This window comes from Schistocerca piceifrons, chromosome 2, assembly GCF_021461385.2.
Source record: "Schistocerca piceifrons isolate TAMUIC-IGC-003096 chromosome 2, iqSchPice1.1, whole genome shotgun sequence".
NCBI lineage: Eukaryota > Metazoa > Arthropoda > Insecta > Orthoptera > Acrididae > Schistocerca > Schistocerca piceifrons.
The window spans coordinates 1,104,361,601-1,104,382,954 of NC_060139.1; the positions used below are offsets into that span (position 1 = coordinate 1,104,361,601).

Here is a 21,354-nt window from a genome sequence, read left to right on the forward strand (position 1 = left end):
TCAGATTTGGCAGAGTACATTCTTCCTGGTGTGTTCAACTGGCGTCAGAGATTGGTGCTCAGGCCTGACACACTTATACTTCAACATTCTCTGTTATCTCGTGACGTTGTCAACATTCGTAGTTGCTTTCTCTCGCTTACTCAGTCTGACAGTTCCGGTTGCCGTAAAATGCTGTAGCTCTTCCTCACTACTCATCGTGTGAGGAAGTTGAGGCTGTGACGGCATTTCACAACCATCACATGGTCCACGTACTGGAGTTGGTTCTGTTTCTTCTGCCAAACCCTTCTTCTGTTGCATATCCTCAATGTGCTGGTACCACTTGATGAATTCATCAGTTGTTATGACATCCTTTACTGGAAGGGCTTGGTACATGTCTTCTGTGACCCTCCTCATCAAGTGTGAGATTCTGACAGCTTCTGCGGTATTCGTATTCACAATTGGTATAGGACAAAAACATTCTGTGTGTAGGACTGCTTCATTCGCCCTTAGTGTTCGGCCCTGTTCTTCAGCTTAGTGAACTTGCCGCTGATTGTTACTGAATGTCTTCTTCACTTTAGTTTGTAATTTTTCCCAGCTATCGAGATTCTCTTCGTTCTCAAACTACTGTTTGACTGTGTAATCCAAGTAAAAGTATACATTTGTGAAACACATCACATCGTTCCACTAATGTATTTGGTGACTTGTTTGATTCCCTTCAGCCATTTTGTCAGATCCCGACCAGCATCTCCAATGCTGCTATTCCTGATGTTCAGCTGCCCTGTTGTTGTTTTGGAATCCATTGGTACCTTGTACATACAGACCTTGGGAATGATGTGCTGCTTGTATTCCAGTTCCTGTCCGTGATGGTGATAGGTTGTATGTTACTTAACTGGAGTACAACACATGGCACTGAAAGCATATTTACTACAACCACCAATGTACAGCCATAATAGAACTGAACTTGTGGAAGGAGAGTGCTAATATTTATGCTATGATTGAGTATTCCAGAACATACAACCATTCTGCTTTTGTCAGGTGGTGCTGGTGGAATGAAATACCTGCTGTGGGCTCACAGTATTTATACCTGCTGGTCCAGAGTTAAGGCTTCACTGACAATGTGCTGTGCTCGGTGGTGCGGTGCAGTGCAGGGGAGGGTTTCAGTTGCCTTCCAATCACTATCCCTGTCACATCTCTCATCCCTGTCATGTTTTGCTTTGATGGAGATAAATATAGGCTTCCACTCCTTGCTCAGTTGGAAGCCAGTGTCCTTCTTAGTTAAATTATCAGTCACACAAATTTCAATTCTTTCTTTGAAAATCAAGTTCCAAAATTTACTGGTTTGCTGGTAATTCATTTCATGTCCATCTTCAATGCAGTGTTCTGATATTGCAGACTTGTTGAGCTGTAATAGGTGGTTGTGGTACTTGTGTAGTCTTTCACTGTCATAAGAAGCTTGTGTTTTAGGAGTTTTTGCAGTATTCTGCACCACCAAATGGTACAGAAGCATTCTTCTTATCTTCTTCATCTGTATTTTCATCTTCCGTGTCATTCTTGGGGCTCTTGCGTTGCAGAACTACCCGAATCTGTCAGTTGCTATATCCATTCCTATAGAGTACAGACTCCAGGTGCCACAGCTCTGCCGTCAGACTTTGTTTGTCTGAGGTGAATTACACCCTGTGTACTAGAGTGCTGAGAGCCCTGTTCTTCTGTCAGGAATGCTGGCACCTGGAGGCACTGAGATATAAATTCATACACAGTGGCTTACGGTGAACAGTGTGGGCAGGCAAGCTGTTAGGCCTATGCTGAACTTGAATGTCAAGAAAAGGAAACTGTCATCTTTCTGTGTTTCCATGGTAGAGTGGATGCCTTTGTGGATGGAATTCAAATGTTCTAAGAAACTATGTAGTTTTCAGGCTGACTGCCAAATAACAAAAACAACTCCAACCGACTGAAAGAAAAAAAACAGGTTTGAGTTTGCAGTGCTCTGTCTTTGAAATACTCCAGAAATAGATTTGCTAGAACTGACAAGAGAAGGCTGCCTGTGGCTACGCCGTCTGTCTGTTTGTAGTTTTGTCCATTGAAAACAAAGTGACTCGATGCCAGGAAAACCTGTGTCACCTTAGAGTTGAACATCTCACGGATTAGTTTTATGGAGTCTTCCAAAGGGACCCAAGTGAAAAAAAGGTGATATCAAAGCTGATTGTAATGTCAAGAGTCCTGCAGCACAAGCTCATACAGTTGGCAGATCAAATCATTTGATTTTTGTACACTTGCCAACATAAGGGGCCCAACAGATAAATTCAGTGCTTCACCAGGGAACATATTTTGGGACTGCATTTTCAAAGAAGCAATTGAAATTTGTGTAATTCATAATTCAGTCAACACAGACATCAACTTCCAACTGAACAAGACATGGGTGCAAATACTAGGCTCCACAAAAGCAAAATGTGATGAACGAGAGATATGACATGATGGTGGGACGAAGGCAACCAAGAATCTCCCCCTCCATTGTTGCAGCCGCATGCACTCCCAGCAAATGCACAGCACAGCCCTGAACTCTGGACAGGTATAAATACTCTGTGCCCACAACATACACATCATTTCATTGGTTACACCGAATAATGGTAGAATGATTGTCTGCCAAAATATTGTGGACCTTTGATGATTCTATCCAGCAGTACACTTGGGAACTGTGGAAGCAGTGTATACATTGGGAAAGCCTCATATCACACAGACATAAATATTCTAAGACTTTGAGAACAGCTATGAGAGAAGTTAACAAAATAATGATAAGATTTATGTGATGTAGGAAAAAATTACTTATGGGCTAAAAACAAATACAATTTGCAGCTAATAATATTGGCCTCCTGTTTTAGCAACTTTCCTCTCAGTCTCGGTATTACACAGCTCTCAGTGTCACCTTATACAACAGAAAAAAACTTACTTGAGTACAATACTGTATTCCATTACTTCTGATGACATCACTACATGCTTGACTTTCTCCTTCTCTGCCAAAACATCATCATCTGCTGCATTGACTCGAAGATCTGCGACTGGAATATATTAAACATTTCTTTAAGATTTAAGTCAAACAACGGAAAATCCAGGATGGAATGTAACAATATTATGAAAAAGGAAAGTTGCTACTCACCATATAGTGGAGATGCTGAGTCGCAGATAGGCACAGCAAAAAGACAGTTTTTTTGTTGTGTCTATCTGCGACTTAGCATCTCTGCTATATGGTGAGTATCAACTTTCCTTTTCATAATATTATTACATTCTTTAAGATTTATGTTTATTATGTAATACCTCATTCACTTTCTTTGTGTTGTTCATTCAAAATGTATAATTTTAAACTAAAGAATAAAAACTGGATGCTGCAGTAGCAATAGGCAAAGTGTATCTAAAATAAGGGATCAGGGCATTACTATACATATGGAAAATTATAAATGATCCAATCAATTGTACTAGATAAAGTTGCAACCATATGTTTGTTCTTATATCATTTCTAACACTAATACAATTTTTTTCTTTGTTTTATCTCGTTTTATGAATGACAAATAGTTACGGTATTTCATAATTCGCGCAGGGGAATTTAAAGTCTGGTTGTTCGCAATGTATTTTCCAGATCACTGGTCTTTTTAAAAATAATTTTTACTAACAAAGAGATAGAGGGGCTGGCCAGTACTTACCTCAGCTCAGTATAGCCGATAGATACACAAAACAGAACAGAAAATTTTTATCCTAGCTTTCAGAACTTTATTCCTTCGTCAGGGAGGAGAGAGGGGGAAAAAAGGGAAAGTGGATTCAGTTACTCACAACCCAGGTTATGAAGCAACAGGCGAAAGGTAAACAGGGAGGGTAGCAAACATGGAGGCATGGGTGTCAGAGGGAAGCCAAAGATATTCTACTGTAAGTACTGTGCCAGCTTCAAACCAAAGAGGATGCATACAGAAGTAAAGAGGTATATAGTATAAAGATAAAAACAACTATGTAGGATGAAAAGATGTGTGAATGGCTAAAGAGGAAAGGGAAAGAGGAGAAGACTGAAGAGTAAATGGGAGTGAGGTTGGTTAATGTAGGTTCACTCCAGGGGGATGGCAGGATGAAAGGATGTGTTGGAGAGCAAGCTCCCATCTCCGCAGTTCCAAGGGACTGGTGTTGGATAGGAGAAGCCAAATAGCACATATGGTGTAGCAGGTTCCTAGGTCCCTTGAATTATGCTGGAGGGCATGCTCTGCTACTGGGTATTGGACATCTCCTAGGCGGACAGTTCGTCTGTGCCCCTTCATGTGCTCAGCCAGTTTAGTTGTCGTCATACCAATGTAAAAGGCTGTGCAGTGCAGGCATATCAGCTGATAAATGACATGTGTTGTTTCACATGTGACCCTGCCTTGAATTGTGTATGTTTCACCAGTAGCAGGGCTGGAGTAGGTGGTTGTAGGGGGATGCATGGGGCAGGTTTTGGAGTGGGGTCGGTTACAGGGGTAGGAACCGCTGGGTAGAGAAGGTGATCTGGGAATATTGTAGGGTTTGACAAGGATGTTACGGAGGTTAGGGGGGTGACAAAAGGCAACTCTGGGTGGTGTGGGGAGAATATTGTCAAGGGATGATCTCATTTCAGGGTTTGACTTGAGAAAGTCATATCCCTGGCGAAGTAATTTGTTGATGTATTCGAGGCTAGGATAATATCGGGTGACAAGGGGGATGCTTCTGTGTGGTCTGGGGATAGGAACATTGTTGTTGGATGAGGAGGAATGTATTGCTCGGGAGATCTGTTTGTGGACGAGGTCTGCAGGATAGTTGCGGGAGAGGAAAGCACTGGTCAGGTTATTGGTGTAATTGTTGAGGGATTCGTCACTGGAGCAGATACGTTTGCCACAAATACCTAGACTGTAGGGAAGGCAGCGTTTGATGTAGAATGGATGGCAGCTATCAAAGTGAAGGTACTGTTGTTTGTTTGTGGGTTTGATATGGACAGAGGTGTGGATGTGAGCTTCAACAAGATGAAGGTCAACATCCAGGAAGGTGGCTTGGGTTTTTGAGAAGGACCAAGTGAAATTCAGATTCGAAAAGGAGTTGAGGTTATGGAGGTGTGTTTCTTCACCATGAGTCCAGACCACAAAGATGTCATCTATAAACTTATACCAGGCCAGGGGAAGCAGCTGTTGGGTCTTCAGGAAAGCCTCTTCCATGCGGCCCATGAAGAGGTTGGCATAGGACGGAGCCATCCTGGTTCTCATGGCCGTTCCCCTGATTTGCTTGTATCTCTGGCCTTCAAAAGTGAAGTAATTATGGGTGAGGATGAAGTTGGTAAGTGTGATAAGGAATGAGGTTTTAGGAAATTCTTCGGGTGGGTGTTGGGAGAGGTAGTGTTCAAGCGCAGAGAGACCATGGGTATATGGGATGTTTGTGTAAAGGGATGTAGCATCTATGGTGACAAGAAATGTTTCAGGTGGGAGGGCAGTGGGAATGGATTTGAGGCGTTCTAGGAAGTGGTTTGTGTCTTTGATGTAGGATGGGAGTCTGCGGGTGATAGGTTGGAGGTATTGGTTTACCAGAGCTGAGATACGTTCTGTTGGGGCTTTGAAGCCTGCCACAGTGGGACGGCTAGGATGGTTCTCTTTGTGGGTTTTGGGTAATAGATAGAAAGGTAGGGGTATGTGGCTCAGGTGGAGTGAGTAGGTCTATGGAAGCCGTTGTGAGGCCTTGTGAAGGACCTTGGATTTTTAGGATTTTCTGCAGCTCAGTCGGGATGGAGGGAATGGGATCCTGGGTAACAATTTTGTAGGTTGAGGTGTCGGACAGTTGACGCAGTCGTTCTGCCACATACTCCACACGGTCAAGTACTACAGATGTGGAGCCTTTATCCACTGGTAGGATGAAAATAGAACGGTCTGTTTGCAGAGCCTTAATGGCACGGGATTCAGCTGGGTTGATGTTGGGGGTTGTCGGGATGTTCTTCAAGAAGGACTGGGAGGCAACACTGGATGTGAGAAATTCCTCAAATGTCTGCAAGGGATGGTTTTGGGGGAGGGGAGGAGGATCCCTTTGAGAAGACATTCGGAACTGTTCTAGACAGTGTTCAACACTGGGTCTAGTATCTGAGGGCTGTGTTTTAGGGGGTGAAGTGATATTTCCAGTTGAAGTTCCGGGTGAACGAGAGGAGATCTTTAACCAGGGCAGTGTGGTTGAATTTAGGTGTGGGGCTAAAGGTTAAGCCTTTTGATAGAACGGGAACAGATGTCTCTGGAGGAGAGAGGGATCTGGATGAGAGGTTTAGAACTGAATTGGGACTGGTGATATGTGGCATTTGACTGTGGTTATAGTTGAGATTTGGTTTGCGTGGTGTACGTGCTGGGATTGGGAGATTGAGTAGGGTGGCTAGGCTAGGTTTGTTGGCTATGAGGGGGGTTTGTTGAAGGTGCTGTAGTGGTTGGTGTTTGTGAGGGATAGGGAGAGGGACCCCACTTCTTAGGTGTTGCACTAGCACTGTGGATAGTTTTTTCAGGTGGTGTGTGGCATGGAACTCAAGTTTACAATGGGCTTCTAGGATGATGTTGCTGAGTGTGTTCTCCAAGCAAGGGTTCGAGAGGTGGAGGACTTTGAAGAGAGATAGGAGCTGTTGGGAGTGGTGGTTACACGAAGTAGTGTAGAGATACAAGACAAGTTGGGTAAGAGCTAAGGATTGAAGGTTCTGGAAGTCCAGGAGAGACTGGTGGAAGGAGGGATTGCACCCAGAGATGGGAACTTTTAAGGTAAGTCCTTTCGGGGTAATTCCAAAGGTTAAGCAGGACTGGAGGAAAAGTATGTGGGATTGCAGTTTGGCTATGGTGAAAAATTTTTACTAACAAAGAGATAGAGGGGCTGGCCAGTACTTACCTCAGCTCAGTACAGCCGATAGATACACAAAACAGAACAGAAAAATTTTATTCTAGTTTTCGGAACTTTGTTCCTTCGCCAGGGAGGAGAGAGGGGGAAAAATGGGAAGAAGGGAAAGTGGATTTAGTTACTCACAACCCCAGTTATGAAGTAACAGGCAAAAGGTAAACAGAGAGGGTAGCAAAGATGGAGGTATGGGTGTCAGATGGAAGCCAAAGATATTCTACTGTAAGTGCTGTGCCAGCTTCAAACCAAAGAGGATGCATACAGAAGTAAAGAGGTATATAGTATAAAGATAAACTCAACTATGTAGGATGAAAAGATGCATGAATGGCTAAAGAGGAAAGGGAAAGAGGAGAAGACTGAAGAGTAAATGGGAGTGAGGTTGGTTAACGTTGGTTCAGTCCAGGGGGATGACGGGATGAAAGGATGTGTTTGAGTGCACGTTCCCATCTCCGCAGTTCCGAGGAACTGGTGTTGGATGGGAGAAGCCAAATGGCATGTACGGTGGAGCACGTTCCTAGGTCCCTAGAATTATGCTGGAGGGCATGCTCCGCTACTGGGTATAGGACATCTCCTAGGCGGACAGTTCGTTTGTGGCCCTTCATGTGCTCAGCCAGTTTAGTTGTCGTCATACCAATGTAAAAGGCTGTGCAGTGCAAGCATGTCAGATGATAAATGACATGTGTCGTTTCACATGTGGCCAGTGGAATAACACTGTGAGAAGGGCGAGAATGGGTGGGGTGAATTGTGAGGTGGATATTCCAGATGTTGGCTCAGGATTAGAGATAGTTGAAATTATGATGGAGAATGTGATTCAGGTGCTCATGAGAGAAGTGCTCTTTTGTGGCCAGAATATGGGTATGTGGGGGATGGTACATAACTGGAGAGACAAGCTGTGGGAGATCTGTTTCTGGACAAGGCTGGGAGCATAATTTTGGCCTGTGAAGGTCACAGTGGGATCCTTGGCATATTTGGAGAGGGACTGCTTCTCATTGCAGATGCAATGACCATGGGTGGCTACACTGTAAGCAAAGGACTTCTTGCTTGTTGGTATGGAATGGGTGGCAGCAGTCAAAATAGAAGTACTGTTGGTGATTGGTAGCTTTGGTATGGATGGATGTACTGATGCGGCCATCCTTTACGTGGAGGTCAACATTAAAGAAGGTGGCTTGATGGGTTGAGGAGGAGCAGATGACGCAAATGAGAGGTGTTGAGGTTCTGGAGGACTGAGGATAGGGTGTCCTAACCCATATTTCAGATCGTGAAGATACCATCAATGAATCTGAAACAGGAGAGGGGTATGGGATTCTGAGAGGTCAAGAAGGATTTCTTCTGGTTATTCTTGCAGAGAATATAGCAGCAACCAGCCACTTTTTATAATGCTGTTCAGGTCCGTTACCAGTTTTGAACCAACAGGTTCATCATAAGACTGCTTGTTCACATTAAGATACATTTTTGTTACTTTACATTTTTTTTCACTTTTTCCCTATATGATGAAATTTTCTTGGGGTGATCATGCCCTCCAACCACAATATGATGGGAGAAAATGTCTATTTAACTGTAATTGTGCCTCATAATGATTTTAAATAGTTGATAATATTTATTCAGAACAAAGTTTAAGTACAAAAATCATGGTACAACTATACAAATCCATCTTTTTACAGTGAGTGAGAAAATATACAAAGAACAAAATGGTTGTGCTATAAAGATATATCACTCTTCATTAGATTCCATATATCGATATAAATGTACAAACATTCGAACATGCCTCCTTACATTTATACCATAATCAGATTACATTTAACATGTCTCAAAATTTTACAAACTTATGCTTGCTCAGAGATTTGGTAAAAATGTCTGCTACATTGCTTTCTGAATCTACTTTACAAATGTCTATAATTCCATTTTAAAACAGTCATTCACAAAATGGTAATGCACTTCAATATACTTTGAATTTTTAGTAAGATTACCATATCTAGCAATATTGACTGCCCCTGAGTTATCTTCATAAACTTTAATGGGCTTGTCAGACTTTACATCTCAGTGACAGCTTCTGACAATGCTACATACTAAGAGAAAGTAGAAGATTTTGTAACACTTCTTTGTTTCTTGGATTTCCAAAATATTACATTTCCAAATAATCTAATTACATAGCCTGATGTGGACTTACGATCCACAGAATCACCTGCATCTATAAAACAATCTAACAAATCTATATCTTCAGTCTTTCTATATGTAAGCTTCAAATCTTTTATTTGATACAAATATTTCAGTACTCTCACAGCATACTTAAAGTGAGTATCATTGTAACAGCTTTGAAATCTACTCAAATAATTCACACTGTAACTTATATCTGGCCGTGTTCCAGAACTAATGTACAGGAGAGAACCTATTAAGTTCCTATCAAGACTTCCATCATGTGCTACATCTAGTTTCAAATTTTCTTCCATTGGTGTACTGTACAATTTTGCATGTTCAATCTGATATTTCTTAGCTAGAGCTTCAATATAGCTACCCTGACTCAGAGTCATTACATTTTCTGCATAATTATAATTAATATCTATCCCAAGATAATTCTTTACTTCACCTAAGTCTTTCATCTCAAATCGCTTGGATAACAGACATTTGATTTCTTGTATTTTCTCTTCACTTTTACAACAAATTAGCAGATCATCAACAAACACAGTTATATAGACAACACAAATTGTAGTCCTCAGTACATACAGATAATAGTCATAGTTACTTCTCTGAAACCCTTGACCTTTTAAAAACTCATCCAGACAATCATACCATGCTCTAGGGCTTTCCCTCAAGCCATAAAGTGCCTTAAATAACTTACAAACCCCATCTGTTCCATCCATGTATCCAGGGGGTTGCTTAACATAAATTTCTGACAAAATTTTTCCATTAAGAAATGCAGTTTGTACATCCATTTGTTTTATAATTAAGCCCTTTTGACAACACCACGTTCAATTTTTGCATCATAGCAACTGGTGAATAAATTTACATTTATTGTTTTCGTTACTAGTTCCCAAGTTTTATTTTTATTTAAATTTTCAATTTACATCTACATCTACATCTACATTGATACTCCGCAAGCCACCCAACGGTGTGTGGCGGAGGGCACTTTACGTGCCACTGTCATTACCTCCCTTTCCTGTTCCAGTCGCCTATGGTTCGCGGGAAGAACGACTGCCGGAAAGCCTCCGTGCGCACTCTAATCTCTCTAATTTTACATTCGTGATCTCCTCGGGAGGTATAAGTAGGGGGAAGCAATATATTCGATACCTCATCCAGAAACGCACCCTCTCGAAATCTGGCGAGTAAGCTACACCGCGATGCAGAGCGCCTCTCTTGCAGATTCTGCCACTTGAGTTTATTAAACATCTCCGTAACGCTATCACGGTTACCAAATAACCCTGTGACGAAACGCGCCGCTCTTCTTTGGATCTTCTCTATCTCCTCCATCAGACCGATCTGGTACGGATCCCACACTGATGAGCAATACTCAAGTATTCTTTATCCATTGTTTCCTTCCACATTTCTGACTCATTACTATTCATTGCCTCCTCAAAATTTTCTGGACTATCAGCACAACAAAAGTTTACATAAATTAAGTTACTCAAGACGTAATCATTTAATCTATCAGGCAACCTATGTTTCCTAGTTGCCCTTCTCAACTCTTGTTCCTAGTTTTGTTTTTTCTTACTTGAACAACGCTCGACACCTCTTCCTTCCATATGCTCATTTACTGATTCATTGTTTATGCTTTTGCACTCAGAAACACTAAAATGTTCATTCCTTGAATTGGATGCCTTAATATCAATACACCTGACATCCTCTTCCACAATATCAACATGTCTGGCAATGATAACTTTGTTATTAATCAATACTCTGTACTCAACTTCACTGTACCCTATTAAAATTCCCAAGTCTGCTTTACAGTCCCACTTTGACTTCCTCAACTGTTCTGGTACACTTACAAAAACCCTACTTCCATATAACTTTAAATGTTTAGCATCAGGTTTCTTCTCAAATAATATCTCATAAGGAGTTTTCTTTTCAATAGTATTAGCTAAAGTTCTGTTCTTAAATATGCAGCTGCACATACCACTTCTGGCCAAAATCGCCTATCTACTCTTGCTTCAGATATCAGACATTGTAACATATCCATAATTGACCTGTTATATATTTCATTTAATTCATGTACATAGGGAGGGCATACATTTAATATGATTCCTTTCTGTCTTATAAACTGATACACATCTGAATTTTAATATTCTTTCCTATTGTCACATCTCAATTTCTTAATAGTTTTACCAGTTAAATTTTAAATTTCATTTACAACAAAACAATCATAAACCTGACTTTTAGATTAAATAGTATAGACTCTAGCTGCTTTACTATAATCATCAATGAAAGTGAGAAAATATCTTTCCCCATGCAAACCATAAGTTGAGTGAGGCCCATTTAAATCAGTATGAATAATCTCCTATGTTTCTTTTGCTTTGCTTCTTTTGTTTTTGAAAGGAAAATTGTGCATTTTATTTTCAATACAGACTTTACACTTCATAAATTCTGATTCTAAATTTCTTGGCAATCCATAAGCTAACTGCTGTTTACACAATGTATTCAAATCGTTAAAATTGACATGTCGAAGTATACAATGCCATTTCTTCTTAACTGACATACTATCCCCACTACTGACAGTGTTTACATTTATCTCCTCCTTGTAGATTTTACTTGTCACTTTGTACAGCCTATCTTCTTTCAAAGCAATCACAAGTAAGTTATTGTATTTATCGAAAATCTTTGAAGTATTGCCCACAGATACAACTTTATGTTTTTCTGTTACAAGGGTTGTTTTCTAAGTAAGGGCCGTTTGCGCGTATAGTCCCGTAGTTCGTGCGGACGCCGCAACAAGCCACCGCGCCACTTGCCGGCATCCTTCCCGCTCACACTGATGCAAGTTGCAGCTCTGTAGCTGACGTGTACGCATCGCTGTGCTACTTTATAATGTTTACGATTACTGAATCGCCCGCCGCGTGTGAGATACGGTCAGTGATACGTTTTTTGACCGCGAGAAGCCTATCATGATGTGTCGGCAGCTGGGCCAACACCTTGTAGATCGAGATGGCTGAAAATGCACGCTAGACTAACGCAGACGGGCGTGAAGTACTGGAGTGTATCACACTCAATGGTGTTATTCCCTACAACACAGGAAGAAGTCTATCAAGCAGTCAGCAAACTGAAAAACAAAAACTCAGATGGTCTGGATGAAGTCCCCATTTTTATAATTAAGGACTGTATCAAGAGCCTACTTCCACTTTTAGTTGATATTATAAATCAATCTTTCAAGCAGGGCTACTTTCCAGACTATTTAAAATATGCGAAATTACTACCTCTCTTCAAAAAAGGTGATGCAGGAATAATTGAAAATTATAGGCCAATTTCTCTACTATCATGCTTTGCAAAAATATTAGAAACTATTATGAAAGATAGGCTAATCAATTATTTAAATAAATACAACTTACTGTCTGTTGACCAGTTTGGATTTCGATCAGGGAAAAGCACAGAATCAGCAACAGCACACCTCACAAAACACATTCTAGAAGCATTAGATAAAGGGAACCACACAACAGGTATATTTCTTGATCTAACTAAAGCGTTTGATACAATAGACCACAACATATTGTTAAATAAGTTAGATGAACTTGGAATTAGGGGACTTGTGAAAAAGTGGTTCCAGTCATATCTAAAAAATAGAAGACAGATAACTGAAATCTCACATATTTCAAGTTGCTCAAACTATATTGTAAAGTATACTTCAGACCCAAATTATGTAAATATAGGCGTCCCACAGGGTAGTGTCCTTGGCCCAGTACTATTCCTCATTTACATAAACGACTTCCCACAGAGCATCAAGCATGGACAAACAATATTGTTTGCAGATGACTCAAATGTTCTAATCAGTGACAAATCACCAGATGCACTAAAAGAAAAAGCCGAACAAACACTAAACAGTGTACGTGAGTGGGCATCCAATAATAAACTAACACTAAATCTCAAAAAAACAAATGCTGTTAACTTCTATGTCTGCAAAAAACCACACTTTAACAACTTTAAGTTAAACAATGAAACTATAGAATGTGTAGACTACACAAAATTTCTTGGTATGCATGTTGACAGTCAGTTAAAGTGGGAAGAACATATTAAAATACTTAGTAACAGAATCGCTACAGCATGCTATGCTCTGAGAATTCTGACTGCAGTTTGTGATACTACATGTGTCAGATCTGTATATTTTTCTTATATCCACTCTGTTATTACCTATGGAATAATATTTTGGGGAGTCAACAGTAAAAATATTCAAATAGTTTTCAAATTACAAAAAAGAGCAATTCGTATAATAACCATTTCAAAGTGTTATGTATGTAAAAAAAAATATTGACTGCTATATGAAAAATTCATTAGTACACAGCTATGAAACTAGAAACCAATTCAATATGCATCTAGAGAGGAAAAATAAAGTTAAAACTCAGCAGAGCTTGTTGTACAATGCTGTTAAATTATATAATAAATTACCCCAAAAAATAAGAGATATTGACACAATCGGACAGTTCAAAACAAAACTAAATTTTTTTTTATTAAATAAAAGTTATTACGCAGTAACGGACTATCTGAATTAAAACATGTAGTGTAATTAAAGTAGCCTGCATTGTAATACATGAGGAAATAATTATGATATGTAATCAAAAATTGTACAGTACTATAAGAAAATTACGAATTACACAAGGATATAAAACTAATTTAAGATACCTCAAAAATGTGTGTAAATACTAATTTTATGTGTATAATTGTAGGTATATTGTATTGTATATGATTTTGCTGACGAAATCCACACAATGTAAATTGTTACATGGATTAATAAAGAAATCAATCAATCAATCAATCAAAACAGGCTACGTAATTAATGCTATGAAGAAAAGTACGTAGCTGGATTAATACTTATCTTTAATCAATCATTGTGGTACATCGCTCTTGACTATACACAGGAGACTTTAATTACAATCACTGTAAGGCTAATGGCGCCTTGCTAGTTCGTAGCCATTAACTTAGCTGAAGGCTATTCTGTCTCTCGGCTAATGAGAGAGAAAGGCTTCGTACATCTAGTAGCTAGCTAGGTCGTCCGTACAACTGGGGTGAGTGCTTGTTCGTATCACGAGACCTGCCTTGTGGTGGCGCTAGGTCTGCGATCACACAGTGGTGACACGCGGGTCCGACATGTACTAAATGGACCGCGGCCGATTTAATCTACCACCTAGCAAGTGTGGTGTCTGGCGGTGACACCACATATCAGCTGCAGAAATTCATCGTCAGTTAACAGATGTTTATGGCTTGAATGCAATGAGTGAAGGTAAAGTGCGTCAATGGGTTAGAGAGTTTAAAAATGGCCGTCAAAACATCCATGACGAAGAATGCTCAGGCCAGCCCTCTGTGATCACTGATGATTTGGTGGCTGCAGTCGAAACAAAGATTCGTGAGGACAGAAGATTCACAATTTCCACTCTTTCTTTGGAATTTCCACAAGTTTCAAGATTGGTTTTGTACAAAATTGTGTCTGAAAACCTAAACTTTAAGAAACTGTGTTCTCGGTGGGTACCCAGACTCCTCACAAAGGACCACAAAGGGAAGAGATTTGCCACTTCATTGGACTTTTTGATTCATTACGAGGAAGAAGGGGATGACATGTTGAGTCAAATTGTCACTGGAGAAGAAACATGGGTATCCCATATCACTCCCGTAAGCAAGCGACAATCGATGGAATGGTGACACACAACCTCACCCGTCAAGGTCAAAGCCAAACATACGCTGTCAAAGCGCAAGATTACGGCAACTGTGTTCTGGGACCGGCACAGTGTTTTGCTAGTGGACTTTACGCCACGAGGAATGACAATCAACTCAGATGCCTACTGTGCAACTCTAAAGAAGCTCCACAGAGCAATTCAAAACAAAAGGCGCTGCATGCTGACAAAAGGAGTTTTGCTCCTGCATGATAACGCTAGGACTCACACCCCTCAAAAGACTCGGGATTTGAATGATTCTTTTGGCTGGGAAGTTTTGGACCATGCACCATACAGCCCCGACCTTGCTCCAAGCGATTTTCACCTTTTCCGGTACCTGAGACACCATCTTGGCGGGCAGCGCTTCAATGACGACAATGAAGTGAAAGCGGCCGTGAACTCTTGGCTGTCGGAGCAGGCGGCCGAATTCTTTGAAGAGGGAATTAAAAACTTAGTTGTACGGTATGACAAGTGCTTAAATAAACAGGGCAACTATGTAGAAAAATAGGTAAAAGTGTGTAGAATGAGAAAATAATTTTTTTTTTTACAAAAGTATTTGTATCTTTTTTTAAAAATAAAAACGGCCCTTACTTAAAAAACAACCCTCGTACTTTAGCATAGCTAATCAAATTTCTGTCCATGCCTCTGACAAAAACACATTTATCATTTTTATTGCAACCATATCATCATAAATTGGAAAATAACTAGTTATGTTTCCTACTTTTTTAGCCTGCAAGACTTTTCCATTTGCAATTTTAACATTTACAGGCTCTCTTAAGGTTACATACTCAGAAAAATAACTCTCATTATTAACAACATGATCTGTACAACCACTATCCAATAACCAATCAATCTGTAGATTGTTACCTGACTCAAGGTTGTTACACATCACTGTAGGTTGTACCTCTGTTACAAGGCTGCTCATGCTGACTCCATTCTATTGACATCCTCGGCATCCAGGATGATGACTTCCTCTTCTAACATGATGTTTACTCTGACCAAATGACCAGCTGTTCCCGCTGGAGTGATCACTCTGCCCGTGTTGGCAACTGCTGCGACCGCCTCCTCAGTGATGTCCGCCACGTGTCCTTGAGTCTCTGCTTGTTCCTGAATGGCGACAGTCCCTCCTTATATGACCTGGTTTGCCACATCCGTAACACAATTGCTCTTCGTAGCTCATACTAGTTTTCTTTTCAGCATGAAATGCATTGGATTTTAAACATTCACTTCCATCCTTTTCTTTTAGATTAATCATCTGAAGTTTAATTTTAACATATTCCACTGTCTGAGCTTCTTCTTTCAAAACATCGATCAAGTCCCCAATATAGCTCACGGTTTCCGGAAATGTTCTCAACATATGATTTAGCTTCTCCTTTCCTGTCACTTTTGCACTAGCTAATTTTAATTCATTCACTGTTACTTCAAAGACACTGAAGAATGTTGCCATATCACTATAGTCTTTTAACCTCAGTTTGTCCAACTTGTTTCTGCACACAATTGGCAGCGCTATTGATTCTTTGCAATACAAATCATCAAACTTTTTCATTATTTTAAATGCAGTTTCCTTATCACTCACAAATTCTAGTTGCTTGTTCAAAATTGCTCCGTATATGTAGTTCATTGAAATCAGATTTTCTTCTTCCCACATATCCCCTTTGTCCGCACTTGTTTTCGCTCTTGAAGCCACTGTATAGCATTCCTTCATTTTCACGTACATTTCCATTCTTCTTTTCCAGTTCCCGTAGTCTTCTCCATCATATACTGGTATCTTAATATCAGCCATGTTCAGTTTCACAAATCACACTTTTTTGAATAACAGTCTTCCATTTAATTTACAACCGATCATTATTATTTTGAGGGACACATTTTGTTTGTGGTTTACAACTGCAAACTGCTACCACGTTGATAATATTTATTCAGAACAAAGGTTAAGTACAAATCATTGTACAAATACACACATCCCACTTTTTACAGTGAATGAGAAAACATGCAAAGAACGAAACGGTTGTGCTATAAAGATATATTACTCTTCATCGGATTCCATATATCGATATAAATGTATGAACATTCCAACACAAATGATCTAAACAAATTATTAAAGTGAAATTTTCAGGATTCCTCCAGATAGTCCACCAGTAGGAGGGTATACAATGGTAACATGCAACTGCCCATTGTTGTAAAATAAATTTGTCTGTAAATGTGCCCTTCGAAGGAGAAGTAGGTGTGTGCACCTATATAGTTCCGTCATGGTGATCAGGAAGAAGGCTGTAGGTTTGGAGTCGTTCAAGCATTGGGAAAGCTAGTGTTAAATAGCAATAAGGCTTCAGATATTGGGGATGTCAGTGTAGAGGTGGGTGACATCGACAGTGATGGGGAGGGCACCAGGTTGTAAAGAAATGGGAGCTGTGGAGTCACATTGGAGAAAACAGTTAATGTCTTTTATACAGGATGTTAGGTTACGGGTGACAGGCTGAAGGTGTTGGCCCACAAATAATGAGATTATCTCTGTAGGAACATAGTAACCAGCTAAAATGGGGCAGCCTGGGTGGTTGAGTTTACGTACTTTAGGAAGCACATAGAATATGAGTGTGGGGAGTGGTGGGGGTGAGGGGATAGATATCCAGGGGAGAGGTTCTTGAATTGACCTACGAATTTGAAGAGGGACTGAAGATCTTGCTGGATTTCTGTAATGGATCGTTGTGGCAGAGCTTGTTGTAGGTGGACGTATCTGATAGACGGTGGAGTCCTTCTTCCAGGAAGTTCCTGCAGTTCGTACCACAGTGCCTTTTGTCAGCATGAAGTCAGATTTTAAATGGTTGAATGTGGTTCTTTATAATATATATAAATTCATTAGAAGCAGCTGTTCATCATAAAGTTTCAGGAGAGGAATAACTATGAAAAGATTTCACGTTAATGTCCACTGTGATTTGTCTGCCATTTAACAATGTTATGTGACTTCTTAATTTTTTTTTTTTTTTTGTTTCTTTTACATAGCAAGAATATTTTGTGTTTTTTCTGACCTGTACATACTGAATCACATCACACATATCACTGCTCACTTTTCAGTTGCAGTGGTAGTGCACAGACTGCAACTCTTCATATTTGAGCACCAAAGGCGTCAATCTATTTTTTGTTCACTTCAGTTGCTAGAAACATAGAAGTTGGTGTGATGCATATCACAAATCAACATATCCTCAGTCCAAAGTGCTTTTCACTGTACTTGCCTCATACTCTATCAACTTTTTTTAACCGACGACTAGTTATTTAATTTCATCTCCCTCATAAATTGGAAATTACAATAATAAAACATATTATTATGTAATAAATGAAAATATTTGAATTTCAATTGTAGTTATCGTACAGCGTGGGCCAACTTCTTTTGTCTAACAGTTTTCTTTGATGTGCTTTCATGTATTGCTGAGTTTGAACACATCCTCCTTAATATTTTTCCAGAAATTTAAAAAATTACAAGGCCCACTCCACAAGAAATGCACACTATTTTTGTAAAAATACAGTTTTCATTCTGCACGTGTGAAAGTTTTACAGTGTGTAGATACATCCTTCCCGCTTGTTTTCAACCTATTCCCATGAGTGGTGCCATCACAGCATGTCTTCAAGATGGCTGCTACACTTGACGTTTGTCAGAAGCAACATCTGTCATAGAACAAGACAGTGAGAGATATCCACAAGAGGTTGAAAAAGGTGTATGGAGATGCTGCTGTCGATCGCAGTACAGTTAGTCAGTGGGCAAGCAGGTTACGTGATGAAAGCGGGCACGGCAATATTGAGGATTGTCCTTGCAGTGGCAGGTCTCTTACTGCACACACTCCAGACAGTGTGCAAAGAGTTAATGAATTGGTGACTGCTGACAGACGCATCACAGTGAATGAATTGTCACACTAAGTTGGGATAGGGGAAGGAAGTGTTTGCAGAATACTGAAAGTGTTGGCATTAAAAAAGGTTTGTGCCAGGTGGGTTCCCAGAATGTTGACAGTGGCTCACAAAGAAACAAGAAAAATGGTATGCAGCGAACTTTTGGAACAGTACGAGAATGGTGGAGATGAATTTCTTGGAAGAATTGTGACAGGTGATGAAACATGGCTCCATCATTTTTCACCAGAGACGAAGAGGCAACCAATGGAGTGGCATCATGCAAATTCACCCAAGAAAAAAAAAAAAAATTCAAAACCACACCTTCTGCTGGAAAAGTTATGGCTACGGTGTTTTTCGATTCCAAAGGACTCTTGCTTGTGGACATCATGCCAAGTGGAATCATAATAAATTCTGATGCATATGTGATGACACTGAGAAACTTCAAGCTTGACTGAGTCGTGTTCGACCACATCAGCAAAAGCAGGATGTTTTGCTGTTGCACGACAATGCACGGCCACATGTCAGTCAAAAAACCATGGAAGCGATCACGAAACTCGGATGGACAACATTGAAACACCCGCCTTACAGTCCTGACCTGGCTCCATGTGACTATCATCTCTTTGGGAAACTGAAAGACTCTCTTCGTGGAACAAGGTTTGAAGATGATGACTCTCTTGTGCATGCTGCCAAACAGTGGCTCCAACAGGTTGGTCCAGAATTTTACCGTGCGGGTATACAGGCGCTGGTTCTAAGATGGCATAAGGCAGTTGAGAGGGATGGAAATTATGTGGAGAAATGAAAATATTGTTCCTAAAGGATGTATCTACACACTGTCAAACTTTCAAACATGTAGGATAAAAGATGGATTAAAAAAAAATAGTGCGCATTTCTTTTGGAATGACCCTCATATAGAAAATCTTCAGATACTCTATGAAGAGATCAAACTTTCATTTGTAAAGTGTGTAATTGTAATTTGAGCAGTAACCTCCTTTACAGTTTTTCTTACAATGTTGATATTTGGATCAACAGAAGTGGAAGCTACACAATTCTTGCAATTAATATACTGTTATTGGATAATCAAATTAAATATGGTACCATCAATAAAACAGCTGAATAGATTATCCAATAGCAGTATATTAGTGAAACACAGTTGAATTTGTCTTAGGTTCCATCCATGAATATGAATAACACAAAAAGAATTTTAGCATTTGCGACCATGGGAAACAGTTATGCAGTTGTAAACTTGTACTAGAATCTATATAGAGATTGTCATTACAGGGGCACAATATTGTATTTATGGCTTTTAATGTATGCATAGCTTTCAGTGGGTATTTACTTGTCAGGGAACAGACATATCACCTACATACAAGACTAAATAGTTGATAAAATTCTTTTCTGGGAAACTTATTTGTTACATTGCTGCTTATGCAGCTTTTGGTAAATAATACAAAATCTCCCATCTCTTATCAAAATTTCCCAAAGATTCTTCCTGTGAATCGTCTTCAGCAAGTAAGCACTCTGGAGGAGACTGTCAGTTATGTTTAATAAATCATAACCTTAATGTCTTTTGCTGTTATTTCATACATACTGCTTCCTACAAATACTTCCCTCTCTCTCACTGAAATCTCCATTGAAAGCCTTTGATGTTTGAAATGTTTAAGTAACTGGAGGCCTTTCTCAGTTTCATAGTAAAAGATAGCAGTACTTACATAACAATTCCTCACTCAAGCGTCTGTGAAACATTATTTATGACCAGAATGCTACACTGTTAATAAAACTTATCCCACACATGTGTTACAAATGTGTGAAATTGTAAAATCAATGCTCATGCTGGAATTTGATCCTCTCAGATGAATAAACATTTCAAAAACATGTTCAGTATGAAAAAGAACATAGCAGAACATGGGAACAAATCTGAAAACACCTATGAAGGTATTAATATATGTATTAAATATTCATAGTGCTTTCAGTTATTACTTATTTATTGCAATGATAGCCAGTTTCCTTATAGAGTTTATTATATTTTGATTTTTATCTCATGCACACACAAACAATTTTGAGACAACACTGTCTTACCTTGAGGTACGTGTTCAGTGTGCTTAACGAATCGAATGAATTCAGTACCATAGATGTTGTTCCATCAAGGGAACCCCTATAATGAGTATGCCACACATTTTATTAATTTGTGTCAAACACTCTTTATTCACTTCATCACAGAGAGTAGAAGGTGTCTGACACAAATTACGCAGGTCAGCATGGGTTCTGGGGTTTGGAAAGTAAGTGGTGTTCTTTACTAACTTTGCACTGCTGAATATGAAAATATCAGTTTTTCCCATCAACTTCAGTTTTCTCTGCACAGCTACCCCTCTGTCTAACCTACTGTGGGCTGTTTAACATTGGCTGTGAAATCTATGTTATGCAGTGGCACTTATATAAATCTGCAGACATTGATTTTTTGTAGGATGGTGAAGTAGAGGGGGTGACTGAACTTCAAAGCTTAAATTCTGTTATCGCTGCAGAAATGGAGAGCTGAGTGAGTGCAAGAACAATAAGAAGGTGCTTACACATTTTGTTACGAGTGGTGGTATTTCGCTGATGCCGTGTTCAAATGTCAGGACAGCAGTGTGTGAATATCCCAGATAAATTTTGTTACATATCTGGAACTTATCACATAAGTACAAGACATTGACAAAAGACAGAATTTGTGTAGAAATCGTATTTTGCTTATTTTAGTATGATGCTTGGAGTTCAGAACAAACCACTTGCTCCGCAA

The 21,354-nt window shown here is 39.7% G+C and overlaps 1 protein-coding gene across 1 annotated transcript in view; it reads right to left on the minus strand.

Annotated features, from left to right (window-relative positions):
- The window catches only part of LOC124776164 (phospholipid-transporting ATPase ABCA3), a 544,268-nt gene that overhangs the window by 96,096 nt on the left and 426,818 nt on the right, over positions 1–21,354 (minus strand). The window contains exon 21 of the mRNA XM_047251005.1: positions 2,924–3,032. Coding sequence (XP_047106961.1) covers positions 2,924–3,032 — 109 coding nt within the window. The remainder of the gene's footprint in view (positions 1–2,923; positions 3,033–21,354) is intronic.